This window comes from Pseudophryne corroboree, chromosome 3 (genome assembly GCF_028390025.1).
Source record: "Pseudophryne corroboree isolate aPseCor3 chromosome 3, aPseCor3.hap2, whole genome shotgun sequence".
NCBI classification, from domain to species: domain Eukaryota; kingdom Metazoa; phylum Chordata; class Amphibia; order Anura; family Myobatrachidae; genus Pseudophryne; species Pseudophryne corroboree.
Window position 1 is genome coordinate 33,698,464 of NC_086446.1, and position 18,404 is coordinate 33,716,867.

Here is an 18,404-nt window from a genome sequence, read left to right on the forward strand (position 1 = left end):
ACCCAGACACGTCCCCTGGTGTTACTGTATAATGCCCCATTCCCAGCAGTCACCTCTCCAGTCATCACCCAGGCACATCCCCTGGTGTTACTGTATAATGTCCCATTCCCAGCAGTCACCTCTCCAGTCATCATCCAGACACGTCCCCTGGTGTTACTGTATAATGTCCCATTCCCAGCAGTCACCTCTCCAGTCAACACCCAGACACGTCCCCTGGTGTTACTGTATAATGCCCCATTCCCAGCAGTCACCTCTCCAGTCATCACCCAGACACATCCCTGGTGTTACTGTATAATGCCCCATTCCCAGCAGTCACCTTTCCAGTCATCACCCAGACACACCCCCTGGTGTTACTGTATAATGTCCCATTCCCAGAAGTCACCTCTCCAGTCACAACCCAGACACGTCCCCTGGTGTTACTGTATAATGCCCCATTCCCAGCAGTCACCTCTCCAGTCATCACCCAGGCACATCCCCTGGTGTTACTGTATAATGTCCCATTCCCAGCAGTCACCTCTCCAGTCATCATCCAGACACGTCCCCTGGTGTTACTGTATAATGTCCCATTCCCAGCAGTCACCTCTCCAGTCAACACCCAGACACGTCCCCTGGTGTTACTGTATAATGCCCCATTCCCAGCAGTCACCTCTCCAGTCATCACCCAGACACATCCCTGGTGTTACTGTATAATGTCCCATTCCCAGCAGTTACCTCTCCAGTCAGCAGCTGAATGATCTTGTTGGTGAGTTCCAGGATCTTCTGGTCATTGTGCCTCTCATGTATCAGTGGGTGAGGTGGAGGCACCGTGATGGGGCTCTGGATTCTGCTTAGTCCTCCTGACACATGGGGACGGCTGCTGGGTGCCTCACACTCACCAGATGTCTTCCTCACTACTGTATAATCCTGTGAATTTAAAAGTATACTATCACTGCAAACACTCCCAGATCCCCTCACCTCCCCAGCCATGTCCCTGTATTATTACTATAGATATAAGTGACGTCACTGTGACAATCCTAGATCTCTGCACCTACCCAGTCATGTCCCTGTATAATTACTAAAGATATAAGTGATGTCACTTTGACAAACCCAGATCCCCTCACCTCCCCAGTCATGTCCCTGTATTATTACTATAGATATAAGTGTTGTCACTGTGACACTCCCAGATCCCCTCACCTCCCCAGTCATGTCCCTGTATTACTATAGATATAAGTGACGTCACTGTGACACTCCCAGATCTCCTCACCTCCCCAGTCATGTCCCTGTATTATTACTATAGATATAAGTGATGTCACTGTGACGCTCCCAGATCCCCTCACCTCTCCAGTCAGCAGGTAGATGATCTCCAGGGTAAGATTTAGTATCCTCTCAGTCATATGACTTCTGTCCTTTTCCATCCTCAGTGACTCAGTGACGTGTCTCATCCTCAGCTGACTTATAATGGAGATAATCTTGTTCCTCACTGCTCGGTTATGAATAAATATAATACACATAACAAAGAACACATGTAACATAGAGATATAACATTGAGTCACCAGTAAGTCTCCTCTTGCCCCCCAGCCATATAGCCCTGGTTAGTATTTTTCAGAGGTTACTGTGAACCAGCTTCATAACACTCCTCAGAGACCAGTGCCCAACGCTGTAGCGCTTAAGGTTAATTGAAAATATGTTACAACACATGAATTAGGGATGTTTTCAATGTTCTGTTTTCATTTTATTCTAGAAACTGAGGGATAATTATGTGACCAGAATTACAACAAATTATCCAGTCCTCTGCTTCCCTTTGTTGGTTGAAGCTAATTGGTCTGAATTCCTTAAGTTTAATGTACCGCAGCAAGATGAACAGTGAGCATTGGGGAGACGATAACAGGGAGCACAGGGGTAAGGGCATGAGGACATATGCTCCCCCTATATAATAACATGATAACAGGACACCACAGGCTGCACCCAATGTATAATAACAATAATAACAGGACACCACAGGCTGCTCCACCTATATAATAATAATAATAATAATAATAATAACAACAACAACAACAGGACACCACGGGCTGCTCCCCCTGTATAATAATAATAATAATAATAATAAGACACCACAGGCTGCTCCCACTGTATAATAATAACAGGACACCATAGGCTGCTCCCCCTGTATAATATTAATAACAGGACACAACAGGATGATCCCCCTGTATAATAATAATAACAGGACACCACAGGCTGCTCCCCCTGTATAATAACAGGACACCACATGCTGCTCCCCCTGTATAATAATAATAACAGGACACCATAGGCTGCTCCCCCTGTATAATAATAATAATGACAATAACAGGTCGCACCCTCTGTATAATAATAACAACAGTACACTACAGGCTGCTCCCCCTGTATAATAATTTGAATAACAGGACATCACAGGCGACTTCCCCTGTATAATAATAACAGGACACTACAGGCTGCTCCCCCTGTATAATAATATTTAACAGGACATCACAGGCTGCTCCCCCTGTATAATAATAACAGGACACCATAGCCTGCTGCAGCTGTATAATAATAATAATGACACCAAAGGCCGCTCCTCCTGTATAATAACAGGACACCACAGGTTGGTCCCGTGTATAATAATAATAAAAAGACACCAAAGGCCGCTCCCCCTGTATAATAATAATAATAACAACAGGACACAACAGGCTGCTCCCATTGTATAATAATAATAATAATAATAATAATAGGACACCACAGGCTGCTCCCCCCGTATAATAAAAATAACAGGACACCACAGGCTGCTCCCTCTATATAATAATAACAGGACACCACAGGCTGCTCCCCCTGTATAATAATAATAATAATAATAACAGAACACAATAGGCTACTCCTCCTGTATAAACAGCATACAAATACCTGCTGCTGCCGGTCACTCTCTTGTTTCCTATCACAAATTAAGTCACTTCCTGTCTGTGGAACGTAGAGGGCGGGATCATCGTGGAACGCACATACCCGAAGTCTGTTGTCCCGCAGAAACCGAATGTGTTATGGAACGCATGAACCGGAAGTAAGGGGAACGCACGGACAGGAAGTCAGGTTGGAACGCAAATAGATCAGAAGGCAGGTGGAACGCACAGGGCGGAATTCGGCTGTGTTACATGATTACAGGGTGAGGGGAGCGGTGAGTGGCCGGGGGTGAGTACATAGCATTGTAAGGGTAGTAATATTATATTGGTCTCTGGTTCCTGTCCTCCTAGCACCCAGCTCTTGCCTGCTGTTGCTGCTGCTGCTCCTGCTCACTGTACTCTGTATAGCCACCTCATAGCCTTCCTGTTGCTCACCTGATTTCAAGGCCTCATAATGTAGAGCCTGCAGCACACAGGGCAGCCAGTAACACGCATCCCATCCACGCAGAGCATTGCCGGTTGCTGTGCCACGCTCCTGTAACACGACCGGGTTAAGGGCAAGCAGTGCTGGGGGTATGGAGGGGGTAAGGGCATACAGCAGTTGGGGCACAACTGGGGGAAGGCAACAGTTTGAGAAGTGCTGTGAGCGGGTAGCAGTTGTGGTAGAGGGAGATAAGGGCATGCAGTAGTTGGGGTGACGAGGAGAGATAGTGGGAGATGGAGAATTAGTGGGTGACAGGAGATTGTGATAGTGAAAGACAGTAGGTGACGCCAGGGAGTATGTGACAGGGGAGTGAGATGACAAGTAGAGATAGTAGGAGACAGAGAGGCACTGGGTGACAGGAGATTGTGATAGTGAAAGACAGTGGGTGACGCCAGGGAGTAGGTAACAGGGGGAGGCAGTGGGTGACAGGGGAGTGAGGTGACATGTAGAGATAGTAGGAGATGGAGAGACAGTGGGTGACAGGAAAGTGTAACTTGGAAAAGAGGGTGATGGGGAGAGTTAGTAGGAGACAGAGAGGCAGTGGATGACAGGAGATTGTGATAGTGAAAGACAGTGGGTGACGCCAGGGAGTAGGTGACAGGGGGAGGCAGTGGGTGAAAGGGGAGTGAGGTGACAAGTAGAGATAGTAGGAGACGGAGAGGCAGTGGGTGACAGGAGATTGTGATAGTGAAAGACAGTGGGTGACGAGGGAGGCAGTTGGTGACAGGGGAGTGAGGTGACAAGTAGAGATAGTAGGAGACAGAGAGGCAGTGGATGACAGGAGATTGTGTTAGTGAAAGTCAGTGGGTGACGCCAGGGAGTAGGTGACAGGGGGAGGCAGTGGGTGACAGGGGAGTGAGGTGACAAGTAGAGATAGTAGGAGACAGAGAGGCAGTGGGTGACAGGAGATTGTGATAGTGAAAGACATTGGGTGATGCTAGGGAGTATGTGACAGGGGATTGAGGTGACAAGTAGAAATAGTAGGAGACAGAGAGGCAGTGGGTGACAGGAAAGGGTGTTGGGGAGAGATAGTAGGAGACAGAGAGGCAGTCGGTGACAGTGTCACGTCTCCTCTACGCGTGCACAGATGAAGCCTGGGTGTACGCTCCAGCTGCTGCCATTGCAATCGATATGTGACAGACCTAGAAGAAGAGGGCCAGCTGTTGAGAATCGGGTAAGGAACCAGGGGTAGGGGGACCAGGCAGCGGTAGGGATGGAGCCATGATAGAGCAGGGGAAGGGGGAAGGACAAGTTGGGGTAGACATTGGGTGATGGGGCAAAATGCAGAACGTCCCTAAATAATAATTAGAACACTCTGGGGGTAACTATGGAACCACTGCCTGCTACAATGTCTCAGCTGGTGAGTGCACCCCCAGGACCCCAGCACCCTCAGCTCATCCACGGACACCGGATGCAGTAGGTGAGACTTCCTCCAGTTCTCCCAGAGGCGTTCATGCTGCCTGCTCAGAGTCCTCTCACTCCGCGCCCTGCAGAATCAGACTGAACAGCAGCACTCCCAGCCACAGAGCTCCTGTGACTCAGCCTCAGCGGCTGCTGTTTCTAGTGCAGCTGGTTACAGTGACGGGGGGAGAGAAGCCGCAGCTCATGATTGCAGATACATTCGGGCACCGGGTGCCGTGGGCTGCCCCATCACAGTGACCAGCAGTGATCGGGATACGCTGGAGATAGATCCGTGGGTGCAGCGGTTCCAGGAGACCCCTCTGATATATGCGGCTGCAGCTGCCGAGTAGGTGAAGCCCAGTCTGGCGTCGCCAGACAAGTTGTTAAATAAAACTCCTAAAGCAGTGGTTCCCAACCCTTCTTGGTTTATGGCACCCTTATCGTCTCAGAATTTTTTCGCGGCACCCGTAGGTCAAGGAGTACTAAATGTTGGCATTGAGGTTTTGTTGGAAATTCTCACAGTAATGTAACACTAACAAAAAATAGCAACGTTCTCTTAAAGTGAATCTTCCGCTAAAAGTTTCCTATTGAGAATACTGCCGGCGGTGGTTGGTTGAGATGGGGAATACTGCCGGCGGTGGTTGGTTGATACGGGAATACTGCCGGCGGTGGTTGGTTGAGACAGGGAATACTGCCGGCGGTGATTGGTTGAGACGGGGAATACTGCCGGCGGTGGTTGGTTGAGATGGGGAATACTGCCGGCGGTGGTTGGTTGAGACGGGAAATACTGCCGGCGGTGGTTGGTTGAGACAGGGAATACTGCCGGCGGTGATTGGTTGAGACGGGGAGTACTGCCGGCGGTGATTGGTTGAGACAGGGAATACTGCTGGCAGTGATTAGTTGAAACGGGGAATAGTGCCGGCGGTGATTGGTTGAGAAGGGGAATACTGCCGTCTGTGATTGGGTGAGACAGGGAATACTGCCAGCGGTGATTGGTTGAAACGGGGAATACTGCCGGCGGTGGTTGCTTGAGACGGAAAGTACTGCCGGCGGTGATTGGTCGAGACGGGGAATACTGCTTGCGGTGATAGGTTGAAATAGGGAATACTGTCGGCGGTGATTGGTTGAGACGGGGAATACTGCCGGCGGTGGTTGGTTGAGACGGGGAATACTGCTGGCGGTGATTGGTTGAGACGGGGAATACTGCCGGCGGTGGTTGGTTGAGACGGGGAATACTGCCGGTGGTAGTTGGTTGAGACGGGGAATACTGCCGGCGGTGAATGGTCGAGACTGGGAATACTGCTGGCGGTGGTTGGTTGAGACGGGGAATACTGCCGGCGGTGATTGGTTGAGACAGGGAATACTGCCGGCGGTGATTGGTTGAGACGGGAAGTACTGCCGGTGGTGATTGGTTGAGACGGGGAATACTGCTGGCGGTGATTGGTTGAAACAGGGAATACTGCCGGCGGTGATTGGTTGAGACGATGAATACTGCCGTCTGTGATTGGTTGAGACGGGGAATACTGCCAGCGGTGATTGGTTGAAACGGGGAATACTGCCGGCGGTGGTTGCTTGAGACGGAAAGTACTGCCGGCGGTGATTGGTTGAGACGGGGAATACTGCTGGCGGTGATAGGTTGAAATGGGGAATACTGCCGGCGGTGTTTGGGTGAGATGGGGAATACTGCAAGGTGATTGCTTGAGACAGGGAGTACTGCCGGCGGTGATTAGTTGAGACTAGGAATACTGCCGTCTGTGATTGGTTGAGACGGGAAGTACTGCCGGTGGTGATTGGTTGAGACGGGAAGTACTGCCGGTGGTGATTGGTTGAGACGGGGAATACTGCTGGCGGTGATTGGTTGAAACAGGGAATACTGCCGTCTGTGATTGGTTGAGACGGGGAATACTGCCAGCGGTGATTGGTTGAAACGGGGAATACTGCCAGCGGTGGTTGGTTGAGACAGGGAATACTGCTGGCGGTGATAGGTTGAAATGGGGAATACTGTCGGCGGTGATTGGTTGAGTCGGGGAATACTGCCAGCAGTGATTGGTTGGAGAGTCAGAGCGCATCCTGCAGGACCTGCTCGTATTTCAAAATTTAGTCTCTTGCTGCCTATAGCACGTGAAATATACGCTATAGTGCATTTTTGCAATCACTCACACTCAACAGATGGGCCATATCCGCGTGTCACCTCCCAGTAACACATTATCCGTGTTCTTCTCCATGCATGCGTCTGAAATTGCTACTATGACTCTGTAGGAACGCAACCGGGATGCAGGCATAACTCGGAGACCATTGACAGTGGGTAAAACTCGGAATCAGGCCCAAGGAGGGTAAAACTGAGTGTTGGAAAGGTTGCCAAGGAGGAGGTCTGGTAGGCCGCAGTGTATAGATTAAGATTCAGGACATGTTGGAGACTGTCTAGCCACAGCCTACGGGCGTCCTGTGAGACCCACGCGGCCGTGGTGTGACTCCGCCCCTGTGTGTACGAAGACGCACTATCGACGGGTTATCGGACATTGCACCTGCCTGATGAATCCGCATAATGTTCATGGCCGCCGGTGCCAGCGGTACGAGGTGATAACACACTTACAATGACACTGTCATACCCAAAATACGCCCTCAGTCTCCCTGCACTTCCCAGCTGCGTCCCTTTGCGCCAACCATCGGAGCGCATACAGAGAGAGAAGCAACCCTCTTGTGGATTCTGTAGGTCCCCCCAATAGTGTATTACATATAGATACTGCATATAGATGACTTTTGTGACCTCACCGACCAGGTATCAAATTAATCCACCATTTTTCAAATTGTAACTGAAATACTTCCTTTATTATAAAATAGGAAATATGTATATATATATATATATATATATACTGTATATATCTATATATATAATCTGTATACATATATATCTGTATATAATGCATTATTTCTTGTATGCAGTGATACTGTTCAGGAGAATTTGCACTCACAATAAAGTTTCACACCGCTTGTCTTGCACTGACATTGTCACTCATACTCCACAGTGTTCCAGCTTCCTATAAGGTGTCAGGATGTCACTGTCTATCTCTTCATGAGAGGGAGTCTATAGAGGAACACAGGGGTCTGTACAAGGACGTGATGATGGAGAATCACCGGCCCCTCACATCACTGGGTAAGAGGAGACTGTCATGTATTGTACAGGGAAGAGCAGGTATGGGGGCCCCTATATACACACATCATCTGATAATCACATATATACACTGTACTCAGTGTTCACCAGAGAAAAACTGATGGTGGGAGTAGTGTATATCGATAGTGACAGTAATGATTCGTGGTTAGATACATGTTTAAGTGAAGAAGTAGTCCAGGAGAGACTAAGCAAAATTAAGATTAATAAATCACCTGGTCCTGATGGACTTCACCCGAGGGTTCTTATGGAGCTTAGGTCACAACTAGCAAGACCACTATACTTGATTTTCTATAGTTCAATTAGATCAGGCATGGTACCGAAGGATTGGCGTATAGCTGAGGTAGTGCCATTATTTAAAAAGGGATCCAAAAATCATCTGGGTAACTATAGACCGGTTAGTTTGACGTCTATAGTGGGGAAAAATAGGATTTTAATACCTACCGGTAAATCCCTTTCTCCTAGTCCGTAGAGGATGCTGGGGTCCACTTCAGTACCATGGGGTATAGACGGTTCCGCAGGAGCCATGGGCACTTAAAGACTTTTCAAGGGTGTGAACTGGCTCCTCCCTCTATGCTCCTCCTCCAGACCTCAGTATAGGAACTGTGCCAAGGGAGACGGACATTTCGAGGAAAGGATTTACTTTTAAACTAATGGTGAGATTGATACCAGCTCACACCTCAACCATGCCGCACAACATGGCATTCAACTTAACACATACCAACGGGTATGAACAATTGCAGCAACATGCTGAAAATAATCGTAACACACACTCGTGTAATCTACAAAACTAAAACTAACAACTGCAGGTAAAGTACGCACTGGGTTGGGTGTCCAGCATCCTCTACGGACTAGGAGAAAAGGATTTACCAGTAGGTATTAAAATCCTATTTTCTCATACGTCCTAAAGGATGCTGGGGTCCACTTCAGTACCATGGGGTTATACCAAAGCTCCAGTACGGACAGGAGAGTGCGGATGACCCTGCAGCACCGATTGACCAAACTTGAGGTCCTCATCGGCCAAGGTGTCAAACTTGTAAAACTTTGCAAACGTGTTTGCCCCTGACCAAGTAGCTGCTCGGCAAAGTTGTAGCGCTGAGACCCCCCAGGCAGCTCCCCAGGATGAGTCCATCTTCCTAGTAGAATGGGCATTTACCGACTTCGGTATCGGCAACCCTGCCGTGGAATGAGCGTGCTGAATCGTCCCTCTGATCCAGCGCACAATGGTCTGCTTTGAAGCAGGACACCCAATCTTGTTGGGAGCATACAGGATAAACAGAGCCTCTCTTTTCCGAATCCTAGCTGTTCTTGTGACATAAATTTTCAAAGCCCTAACCACATCAAGAGTCTTTGATGCAGCGAAGGTGTCAGTAGCCACTGGCACCACAATAGGCTGGTTTATATGGAAAGACGAAACCACCTTCGGAAGAAATTGTTGGCGAGTTCTCAACTCTGCTCTATCTTCATGGAAGATTAGGTAAGGGCTCTTGTGAGACAAGGCCCCCAACTCAGATACCCTCCTTGCGGAAGTCAAGGCCAATAACATGACCACTTTCCAAGTGAGAAACTTCAATCTCTTGTAGAGGTTCAAACCAATCCGATTGAAGGAATTGCAACACCACATTAAGGTCCCATGGTGCCACCGGAGGCACAAATGGAGGTTGGATGTGCAGCACCCCTTTCACGAACGTCTGAACTTCTGGAAGAGAGGCCAATTGTTTTTGAAAGAAAACCGATAAGGCCGAAATCTGGACCTTGATTGAACCCAATCTCAGCCCCGCTTCCACACCTGCCTGCAGAAAATGGAGAAAACGGCCCAAGTGAAACTCTTCCGTAGGAGCCTTCTTGGATTCACACCAAGACACATATTTTCTCCAAATACGGTGATAATGTCTAGACGTTACTCTTTTACTGGCCTGTATAAGAGCGGGGATGACTTCTTTGGAAATACCCTTACGGGCTAGGATCCGGCGCTCAACAGTCATGCCGTCAAACGTAGTCACGGTAAGTCTTGATACACACACGGCCCCTGCAGCAGCAGGTCCTCGCGAAGAGGAAGAGGCCGAGGATCTTCTACGAGCAACTCCTGGATATCTGGATACCACGCACTCCTTGGCCAGTCTGGGACAATGAGGATCGCTCGAACCCTTGTTCTTCTTATGAGTTTGAGAACTTTCGGTATCAGTGGAAGTGGAGGGAAGACATACACTGACCGAAACACCCACTGTGACACCAGTGCATCCACTGCTATTGCTTGAGGGTCTCTCGACCTGGAACAATATCTCTGAAGCTTCTTGTTGAGACGAGATGCCATCATGTCTGCTTGAGGAACTCCCCAAAGACTTGTCACCTCTACGAAGACTTCTTGGTGGAGGCCCCACTCTCCTGGATGGAGATCATGTCTGCTGAGGAAGTCTGCTTCCCAGTTGTCCACTCCCGGAATGAAAATTGCCGACAGAGCTCTTGCATGCCTTTCTGCCCAGAGGAGGATCTTTGTCACCTCTGCCATTGCCGCTCAGCTTTTCGTTCCGCCCTGACGGTTTATGTACGTGACTGCTGTTACATTGTCCGACTGGATCTGCACGGGTTGATCTTAAAGATGATGCACCGCTTGTAGAAGGCTGTTGTAAATGGCTCTCAATTCCAGAACGTTTATGTGAGGACAGGATTCCTGACATGACCATTTTCCTTGGAAGCTTTTTCCCTGTGTGACTGCTCCCCAGCCTTGGAGACTTGCATCCGTGGTTACTAGGACCCAGTCCTGAATCCCGAACCTGTGTCCCTCTAATAGGTGAGAACTGTGTAGCCACCACAGGAGCGAAATCCTGGCTTTGGAGGACTGGATTTTCTTCTGGTGCATGTGTAGGTGGGATCCGGACCACTTGTCCAACAGGTCCCACTGGAATACTCTGGCATGGAATCGGCCAAACTGTATGGCCTCGTAGGCCGCTACCATCTTTCCCAACAACCGAATGCATTGATTGATCGACACTCTTGTTGGTTTCAAAATTTGTTTGACCATTCTCTGGATTTCCAGAGCCTTTTCTACGGGAAGAAATACCCTCTGTACTTCTGTGTCCAGTATCATCCCCAGAAAAGACAATCTTGTCGTCGGTTCCAACTGCGACTTTGGAAAATTCATGATCCAGCCGTGTTGTTGGAGTACTGACAGGGAGAGTGCAATGTTCTGCACCAACCGTTCCCTGGATCTCGCTTTTATCAGGAGATCGTCCAGGTAAGGAATTATATTGACTCCTTGTTGTCGAAGGTGGACCATCATCTCTGCCATCACCTTGGTGAATACCCTCGGTGCCGTGGAGAGTCCGAACGGCAACGTCTGGAACTGGTAATGGCAATCCTTTACTGCGAATCTCAGATAAGCTTGATGAGGAGGATAAATGGGAATATGTAAGTAAGCATCTTTTATGTCTACTGACACCATGAAGTCCCCTTCCTCCAGACTGGAAATCACTGCCCTCAGAGATTCCATCTTGAACTTGAATCTTTTCAGGTAGAGATTCAGAGATTTCAGGTTTAAAATTGGTCTGACTGAGCCGTCCGGCTTCGGAACTACGAAGAGGCTTGAATAAAACCCTTCTCCCTGTTGTAACAAGGGTACCAGGACAATGACTTGATCCTGACATAATTTTTGAATAGCAGCTGTTACTACTTCTCTGTCTGGAAGAGAAGCTGGCAAGGTCGATTTGAAAAATCGGAATGGGGGACGTCTTGAAACTCCAGTTTGTATCCATGGGACACTACTTGTAAGACCCATGGGTCCAGGCCAGATTGAACCCAGATCTGCCTGAAAAGTTTCAGAAGTGCTCCCACCCGAGCGGACTCCCGCACGGGAGCCCCCGCGTCATGCTGCAGACTTGGCAGAAGTAGGGGTTGATTTCTGCTCCTGCGTTCCTGGAGACGCTGTGGACTTTTTTCCTTTTCCCCTCCCTCTACCTGCAAAGAAAGGGGAACCTTTACCCTTTTTGTACTTGTTGGGCCCGAAAGGACTGCATCTGAGAGTGATGTGTCTTTTTTGCTGGTGCAGGAGCATCAGGCAAGAATGTCGACTTACCTGCGGTAGCCGCAGAGACCAAAGCATCCAGTCCATCTCCAGACAAGGCCTCACCATTTCTTTTGGAATCTAAATCAGCATTCCATTGGTGAATCCACAATGCCCTCCGAGCTGAGACTGGCATAGTAGCGGCTTTTGAACCCAAAAGGCCAATATCTTTCATGGCTTCTAACATGTATGCAGCAGCGTATTTAATATGACCTAAAGTTAGGAGTATCTCATCTCTATCTATCGTGTCAATTTCAGATGACAAGTTGTCTGACCATTTTTCGATAGCCCTACTCTTCCACGCACAAGCAATGGTAGGCCTGAGTAGCGTACCATTGGCCACATAAATAGATTTCAACATAGTCTCTAACTTGCGGTCTGCCGACTCCTTTAGTGAAGCCGTCTCAGGTGCAGGGAGAATCACCTTTTTAGTTAAACGTGACAGGGCGGGGGCGTGGCCACGGCAGCACAGGAGTAGGAAGCAGATCCCGGGAGCTCCCTGGATTAAACATCCTCCTGTAATATCCTGGCCCCTTTGGTGTGCCTGAATACCCTGCTTTTCTTCCCTACGCTGCAGGGCACCGGCAGGCGATTTCCCCGCTCTCCCCGGGGTCTGTACGGCCGAGGAGACATACTTCCGGATTTGCGGCCTATACCTCCTCCGGATCCCCGGCCTCAATTTTGGAGATTCCCGGCCCCACTGCTCTGGACTGCTGCTTCCAGTCATAGAGGGAACACTCTTACTTAAAGGCTGACTGATATGTAACTGGTGAGTGACTTTTACCTCCTGGGATCAAATTACACTTTGACTTCAGTTGCTGTCTTATTTTACATACTAAATAACTGCATCGCTCCTGCTCTCACCTATATTCTGGGACGCTGCCAGTACTTTCTTTTACATTTGCCTACTACTTTGGAGACCAGCTGCGGATGTGTTTCTGCTTATTACAACCCTAAAATTCACTCATTGCTGAAGTCTCCTTCTACGCTTTTGACTTGAGACTATACCGGAGTGTCTGTTACTACCTATTGTCCGTCATGGTTCGGGACGGCCAGCGCACGGCTGCGGCGAAGCTGGAGAAATTTGCCAGACAACCTAACCCACTAAACCAACGGGCCTCGCAGGCCGCTTCGCAGGGGGCCTCTCCGTCCCACTCCTACTCCCCATCTGCAACAGCTGCTGAATCCCCTAACACACCCGCAGCTCCATCTCTTCAACAAGTGCTGGAGGCAATAGCTGGATCGGAACAGCGTCTTTCAGATAAGATGGAGAAAGTGCAGTGTGATCTCTCACTGCTTCGGCAGGACGTCCAGCGCATACGAGAGAGAGTGGGAGAGGCAGAAACCCGTGTCTCGAATCTGGAGGATATGTGCGGTCCTATGAAACAATCTATTTCCACGGTAACCCAGCAAGTAACATCCCTTCAATCCAAATTACTAGACATGGAGGGTCGGCTGCGTAGAAATAATGTGCGATTTGTGGGCCTGCCGGAGAAGGAGGAGGGCTCCCAGCCTGAGGTCTTCCTGGAGTCATGGCTTAAGGAACTGTACGGCGCTGAATCCTTCACGGCACAGTTTACGGTGGAGCGTGCACACCGGATACCATCTCGTCCTCTACCTCCTGGCGCCCCTCCGCGCACCTTCATCGCCAAATTTCTGCATTATAAGGACCGTGACTCGGTCCTCCGGTTGGGACGCACAAAAGGCCCCCTTACCAGAAACGGGGTTACCGTGTCTGCTTTTCCTGATTTTGCCGCGGAAGTCCAGAAGGATCGAGCCCAGTTTATGCCTATCAAGAGGCGCCTCAGAGACCTGAACGTCTCCTACTTTATGCTATTCCCCTCCCGACTCCGGGTGGTAGCGGACGGGGAAACCAAATTCTTCAATTCCCCTAGAGAGGCGGCCCAATGGCTGGACAGATATGCTCCGGGAGCGCGCCAGATGGCCCCGGATTGAGGCCCTGCACTGTCTAATGATCGGTTGGGACCACCAGAGGCATCTACCCATTGTCCAGGGAGCCCCCCCTTGGCGTTGGTGGCTCAGGACTTTTCTTTTCTTTCTCTTGATCGCTTGACTTTGGTTAAGGGTTTTGTTTAGTATTTAGCCCTTGAGAGATAGAAACGATAGTTTGGGATTTAAGTATGCCGAAGTTAGGGGTGGTATACGGGGAGGGGGGGAGAGTTCAGCGAACAGCTTGTTGCTGTGCCTTACACAAGTTTTTTTCTTTCTATAGTTTGTTATTTTTCTCATGCTTAAATTTGTTTTGGAGTACATTCATTTTGATGTGGGAAGTATGTCTGATGCATTGGACACTGTCGATTAAGAATCAGGGATTGAGTAGTATAGAACTGTTATTACCCTCACTAACAATTTCCAGGAATATTCGCTGGACTGTATCTTTAGGTTACTACATAGAATATTACCAGATCTATGGCTAATTTGAAATTTCTGACATGGAATGTTCGAGGTTTAAATAATAAGATAAAGCGTTCCTTAGTATTAACTACACTTCGGAAATATGGTCCGGATGTTGCATGTCTCTGCGAGACTCACCTGGAGGGGAATAGGTTACTGTCACTTAGAAGACCCTGGGTGGGCTGGGCCTATCACGCTTCTCACTCCTCTTCCTCCAGGGGTGTGTCAATCCTGATAAAGAAATCGGTCCAATTTGAGCTGGTATCGGTCAAGACTGACAAATACGGTCGATTTGTGTTCCTTGAATGTAGACTAAGTTCCCAACCCTACTACATACTGGCGGTTTATATCCCCCCCCCATTCTCGTACGATGTACTACAGCAAGCCGCTTCATTCATAGCCTCCTCTCCGGACACCCCGGTAATCTGCTTGGGTGACTTTAACAATGTCATGAATTTAGCTTTAGACAGGTGGCGCTCTCCGCAGGCTGCTGGGGTCCGCTCTAGTCCTACTAAATTTGCTGATTTTCTGAATAATTTGCAGTGGGTGGATGTGTGGAGAGCTCGGCACCCTACGACTAGACAGTTTTCATGCTTCTCTGGCACGCATGGTTCGTTCTCCATGATCGATCTGACCCTACTCTCCCCCGTTCTTCTCCCTAGGGTGGTTGACGTCCAATACGAGGCCCGGGGTATATCTGATCACTCCCCTATGGTGTTGACTCTCGCTATGGTGAGCCAGAGGGGTCAATCTTATTGGAAACTGCATCCTTCCTGGCTGCTGCAAATAGGTGACTGCTCTGACCAGGTGACTCAGTGGGAGGGATACTTTACTGACAATGTAGGCTCGGCCCCCGGAACAGTGGTTTGGGATTCATTTAAGGCATTCCTAAGGGGAACGTATATTAGACGTATTTCTGCCCTCAAAATGTCCTGCAGGGAGAGAGAGCGAGCCCTTGAGAGTGACGCCAGGGATTTGGAATCTAGATACTTGGTGGATGGCACCCCTGCGCTGAAGGTACGCTGGCTGGCGGCCCAGTCGGCATGGGTGGCTCATCTGTCTGATAAAAACTCGCGCTCGCTTCTATTTCAGGCTACTAATATTTACATGCAGGGTGATAGGCCAGGTGGCCTGTTGGCTCGATTGGTGCACAGTGACCGCCCAGGTTCTACAATTGCTCAGATGACCGGTAGCGATGGCGCCCTTGTGAACACCACGCCGGAAATTGCGCAGCTATTCCGCTCCTACTATGCTGAGGTCTACAGTTCAAAACTGGTAGACTCGACCTCAGACCTCTCCGCTTATTTAAGTAATATTCCCCTACCCACACTCCCCCCGGAGGCCTCTGAGATGCTGGAGGCACCATTAACTCTGGAAGAGGTAACGGCGGCTATTGGCTTGTCTCCCAGCGGCAAGGCACCGGGCTATGACGGCATCCCCTCAGAAGTATACAAGACCCACATTGATTTCTTCGGTCCTAGGCTTCACGCTTTGTATTCTGATATTTTTGTTAATGATCAACTTCCCCCCTCTATGGCGGAGGCGATTATTATAGTGATCCCGAAGCCCGGAAAAGACCCTAGATCCCCAGAATCCTATAGACCGATATCATTGATTCCCACTAACGCTAAGATCCTGGCAAAGATTTTAGCAGTTCGACTCAACACTGTAATTACTTCCATTATCCACTCCGACCAGACCGGCTTTATGCCAGGGATGTCCACTTCTATTAACCTACGTAGATTATATACCATCTTACAAATCCCATATGACTTCCCCTCTGACTCGGTAGTGGTCTCACTGGATGCCGCCAAGGCATTTGACAGTATCGAGTGGTCCTATCTATGGGAGGTCATGACAGCTATGGGTTTCGGGCCTAATTTTATAAAATGGATTAAATTGCTTTATCAGCACCCGACTGCCAGGATCTCAGTGAATGGCTATATCTCTCCCTCGTTCCGCCTGTTTCGCGGGACCAGGCAGGGATGTCCTCTGTCCCCAACCTTGTTTGCCCTGGCCATCGAACCCTTGGCCTGTCTAATAAGGTCCCACCCAGGCGTGGTGGGCATTCATACCGGCCCTCGTGAGGATAGGATTGCCCTTTACGCTGACGACATGCTGTTGTTTCTGCAGGATTACACCAGGTCTATGCCTACAGTGTTGCAATTGATTGAGGAGTTCGGTGTATATTCAGGCCTTCATATTAACTGGTCTAAGTCCTCTATTATGCCTGTGATTGCCCCCCCCCCTGCTGCTCCTAAAATCTCCCTACCGCTATGTTGGACGGCGAAATTTAAATATCTTGGGATTCAGGTAACCAATGACCCCTCTGACTTTACACCTTTGAACTTTGATCCGATCATGCAACAAATTACTCGTAAATCCAAGACTTGGTGTAAGCTTCCATTGACTGTATCTGGCAGGGTCAGCCTCGTAAAAATGATAATACTACCTAAGATTCTATATGTGGTTCTGCAATCCCCTGTATATATTCATCCATCCTTCTTTAGAAAATTGAATAGTGTCCTGTCTTCTTTAATATGGGCTAGCAAACGTCCTAGAATACAACTGAACACTCTCACCAGGTTGCGCAGCGACGGAGGTCTGGCCTTGCCAAACTTTCAGATGTACTACTATGCCGCTCAGCTGTCTCATATTAGTGCATGGGTGCAGGATACTGGCGTCACTTCTCTACACTGGGTATTTGTCCGATGCTACTTCCCCGACTTATCCCCCCTGCAGGTGTTGCTGAGTGGGAGCTTGGCCCGGTTCCTCCCTCCTCTTATATACCAAGCCATGAAGGTGTGGCAGGCACTAAAAATTCTTTTGAAATTTGATGGATTGGACCCGGACACCCCCCTCTGGTATTCTAAATGGCTCCCTGAACTGTATGCGCTCGAGGGGAGGGAAGTTTGGGCCCCTAAATCAGTGATTTCCATAAATCACCTTTATACGGATAATACGCTCAAATCCTTCCAACAACTAAAAGATGAGTTTCATTTGCCTAACTCCTATTTTTTTAGATACCTCCAGCTCAGACATGCCTTGCAGTCCCAATTCGCCAATTCCCCCCCTAAAATTATACCATTTCCCATTAAGACCTTTGCAAGTATGCTGGGTCGAGTTAAGATGATTTCCCATGCTTATGGTTATCTACTCGCCAAACTCCATATAGATCCTTTGACACGTCTCCGTGTCAAATGGGAGCAGGATCTGGGCCCCATAGATGAAGAGAACTGGGCCCTTGCTTTGGAACCTCCGTGCACGGTTACCAAATCCATCAGGTATCAACAGATACAATACTTCCTTTTGCATAGAATATATATGACCCCGGCCAGACTGGCCAAATTCGGGACGGGTCGTGTGGGTGACTGCCCTAAGTGTGGGATGACTGCAGGTACTTTTTGGCACCTCATTTGGGATTGTCCGGTGTTGCGGGCTTTCTGGGCGGGGGTCGGATCGATTCTGGGGAACACAGGGGTGGACGAGGCCATGCTTACTCCGCAATTTTGCATCCTGGGAATGGGTAGCTCTGACTTTGTGTCTGGTCCAGAGGGCCTATATGCTCGCAACATATGTGCAATGGCGAAGGTGAGCATTGCGAGGCTATGGATGGCCCCTAAGGGCCCTACACTCCCCGCTCTTAAGGCACTAATAAACGACACTGTTTTTAAGGAACGATACATTTATATGAAACACAATGCCTCCGCTAAATTTGAAAGAATTTGGTCTCCATGGCTGGAATCCATATACTCCGTCCCAGACCCTACAACTTAATGGTGATAGGGTTACTAACAGGTCCTGGATTTGCCAAGTTATGATCTTCTAGGGCCATAGGCTTCCCTCTCACCCAATGGGTTGTGAATGAGAGAGTGGCTCTGTGCCCATCTGGACAGGGTAGGATTTAGAGTGCTAGTATCCCCCAATGCGTCCTCTTCCCCATAATGTTTTTTGTCTCTTTGTTTTTTTAATTTTTTTTATTTCTGGGGTTCT

General features: G+C 49.0%; 2 protein-coding genes across 2 annotated transcripts in view; one reads left to right on the forward strand and one right to left on the reverse strand.

The window, feature by feature from the left end:
• Positions 1–2,974, reverse strand: part of LOC135054614 (zinc finger protein OZF-like) — a 31,816-nt gene extending 28,842 nt beyond the window's left edge. The window contains exons 1-3 of the mRNA XM_063957812.1: positions 2,893–2,974; positions 1,317–1,459; positions 712–903 (exon numbers count right to left, since the gene is read on the reverse strand). Of these exons, the coding sequence (XP_063813882.1) occupies positions 712–903; positions 1,317–1,421 (297 nt within the window). The 5' untranslated portion in view covers positions 1,422–1,459; positions 2,893–2,974. The remainder of the gene's footprint in view (positions 1–711; positions 904–1,316; positions 1,460–2,892) is intronic.
• The window catches only part of LOC135057111 (uncharacterized), a 194,019-nt gene that overhangs the window by 87,301 nt on the left and 88,314 nt on the right, over positions 1–18,404 (forward strand). The window contains exons 6-7 of the mRNA XM_063963010.1: positions 3,089–3,171; positions 7,794–7,921. Of these exons, the coding sequence (XP_063819080.1) occupies positions 3,089–3,171; positions 7,794–7,921 (211 nt within the window). The remainder of the gene's footprint in view (positions 1–3,088; positions 3,172–7,793; positions 7,922–18,404) is intronic.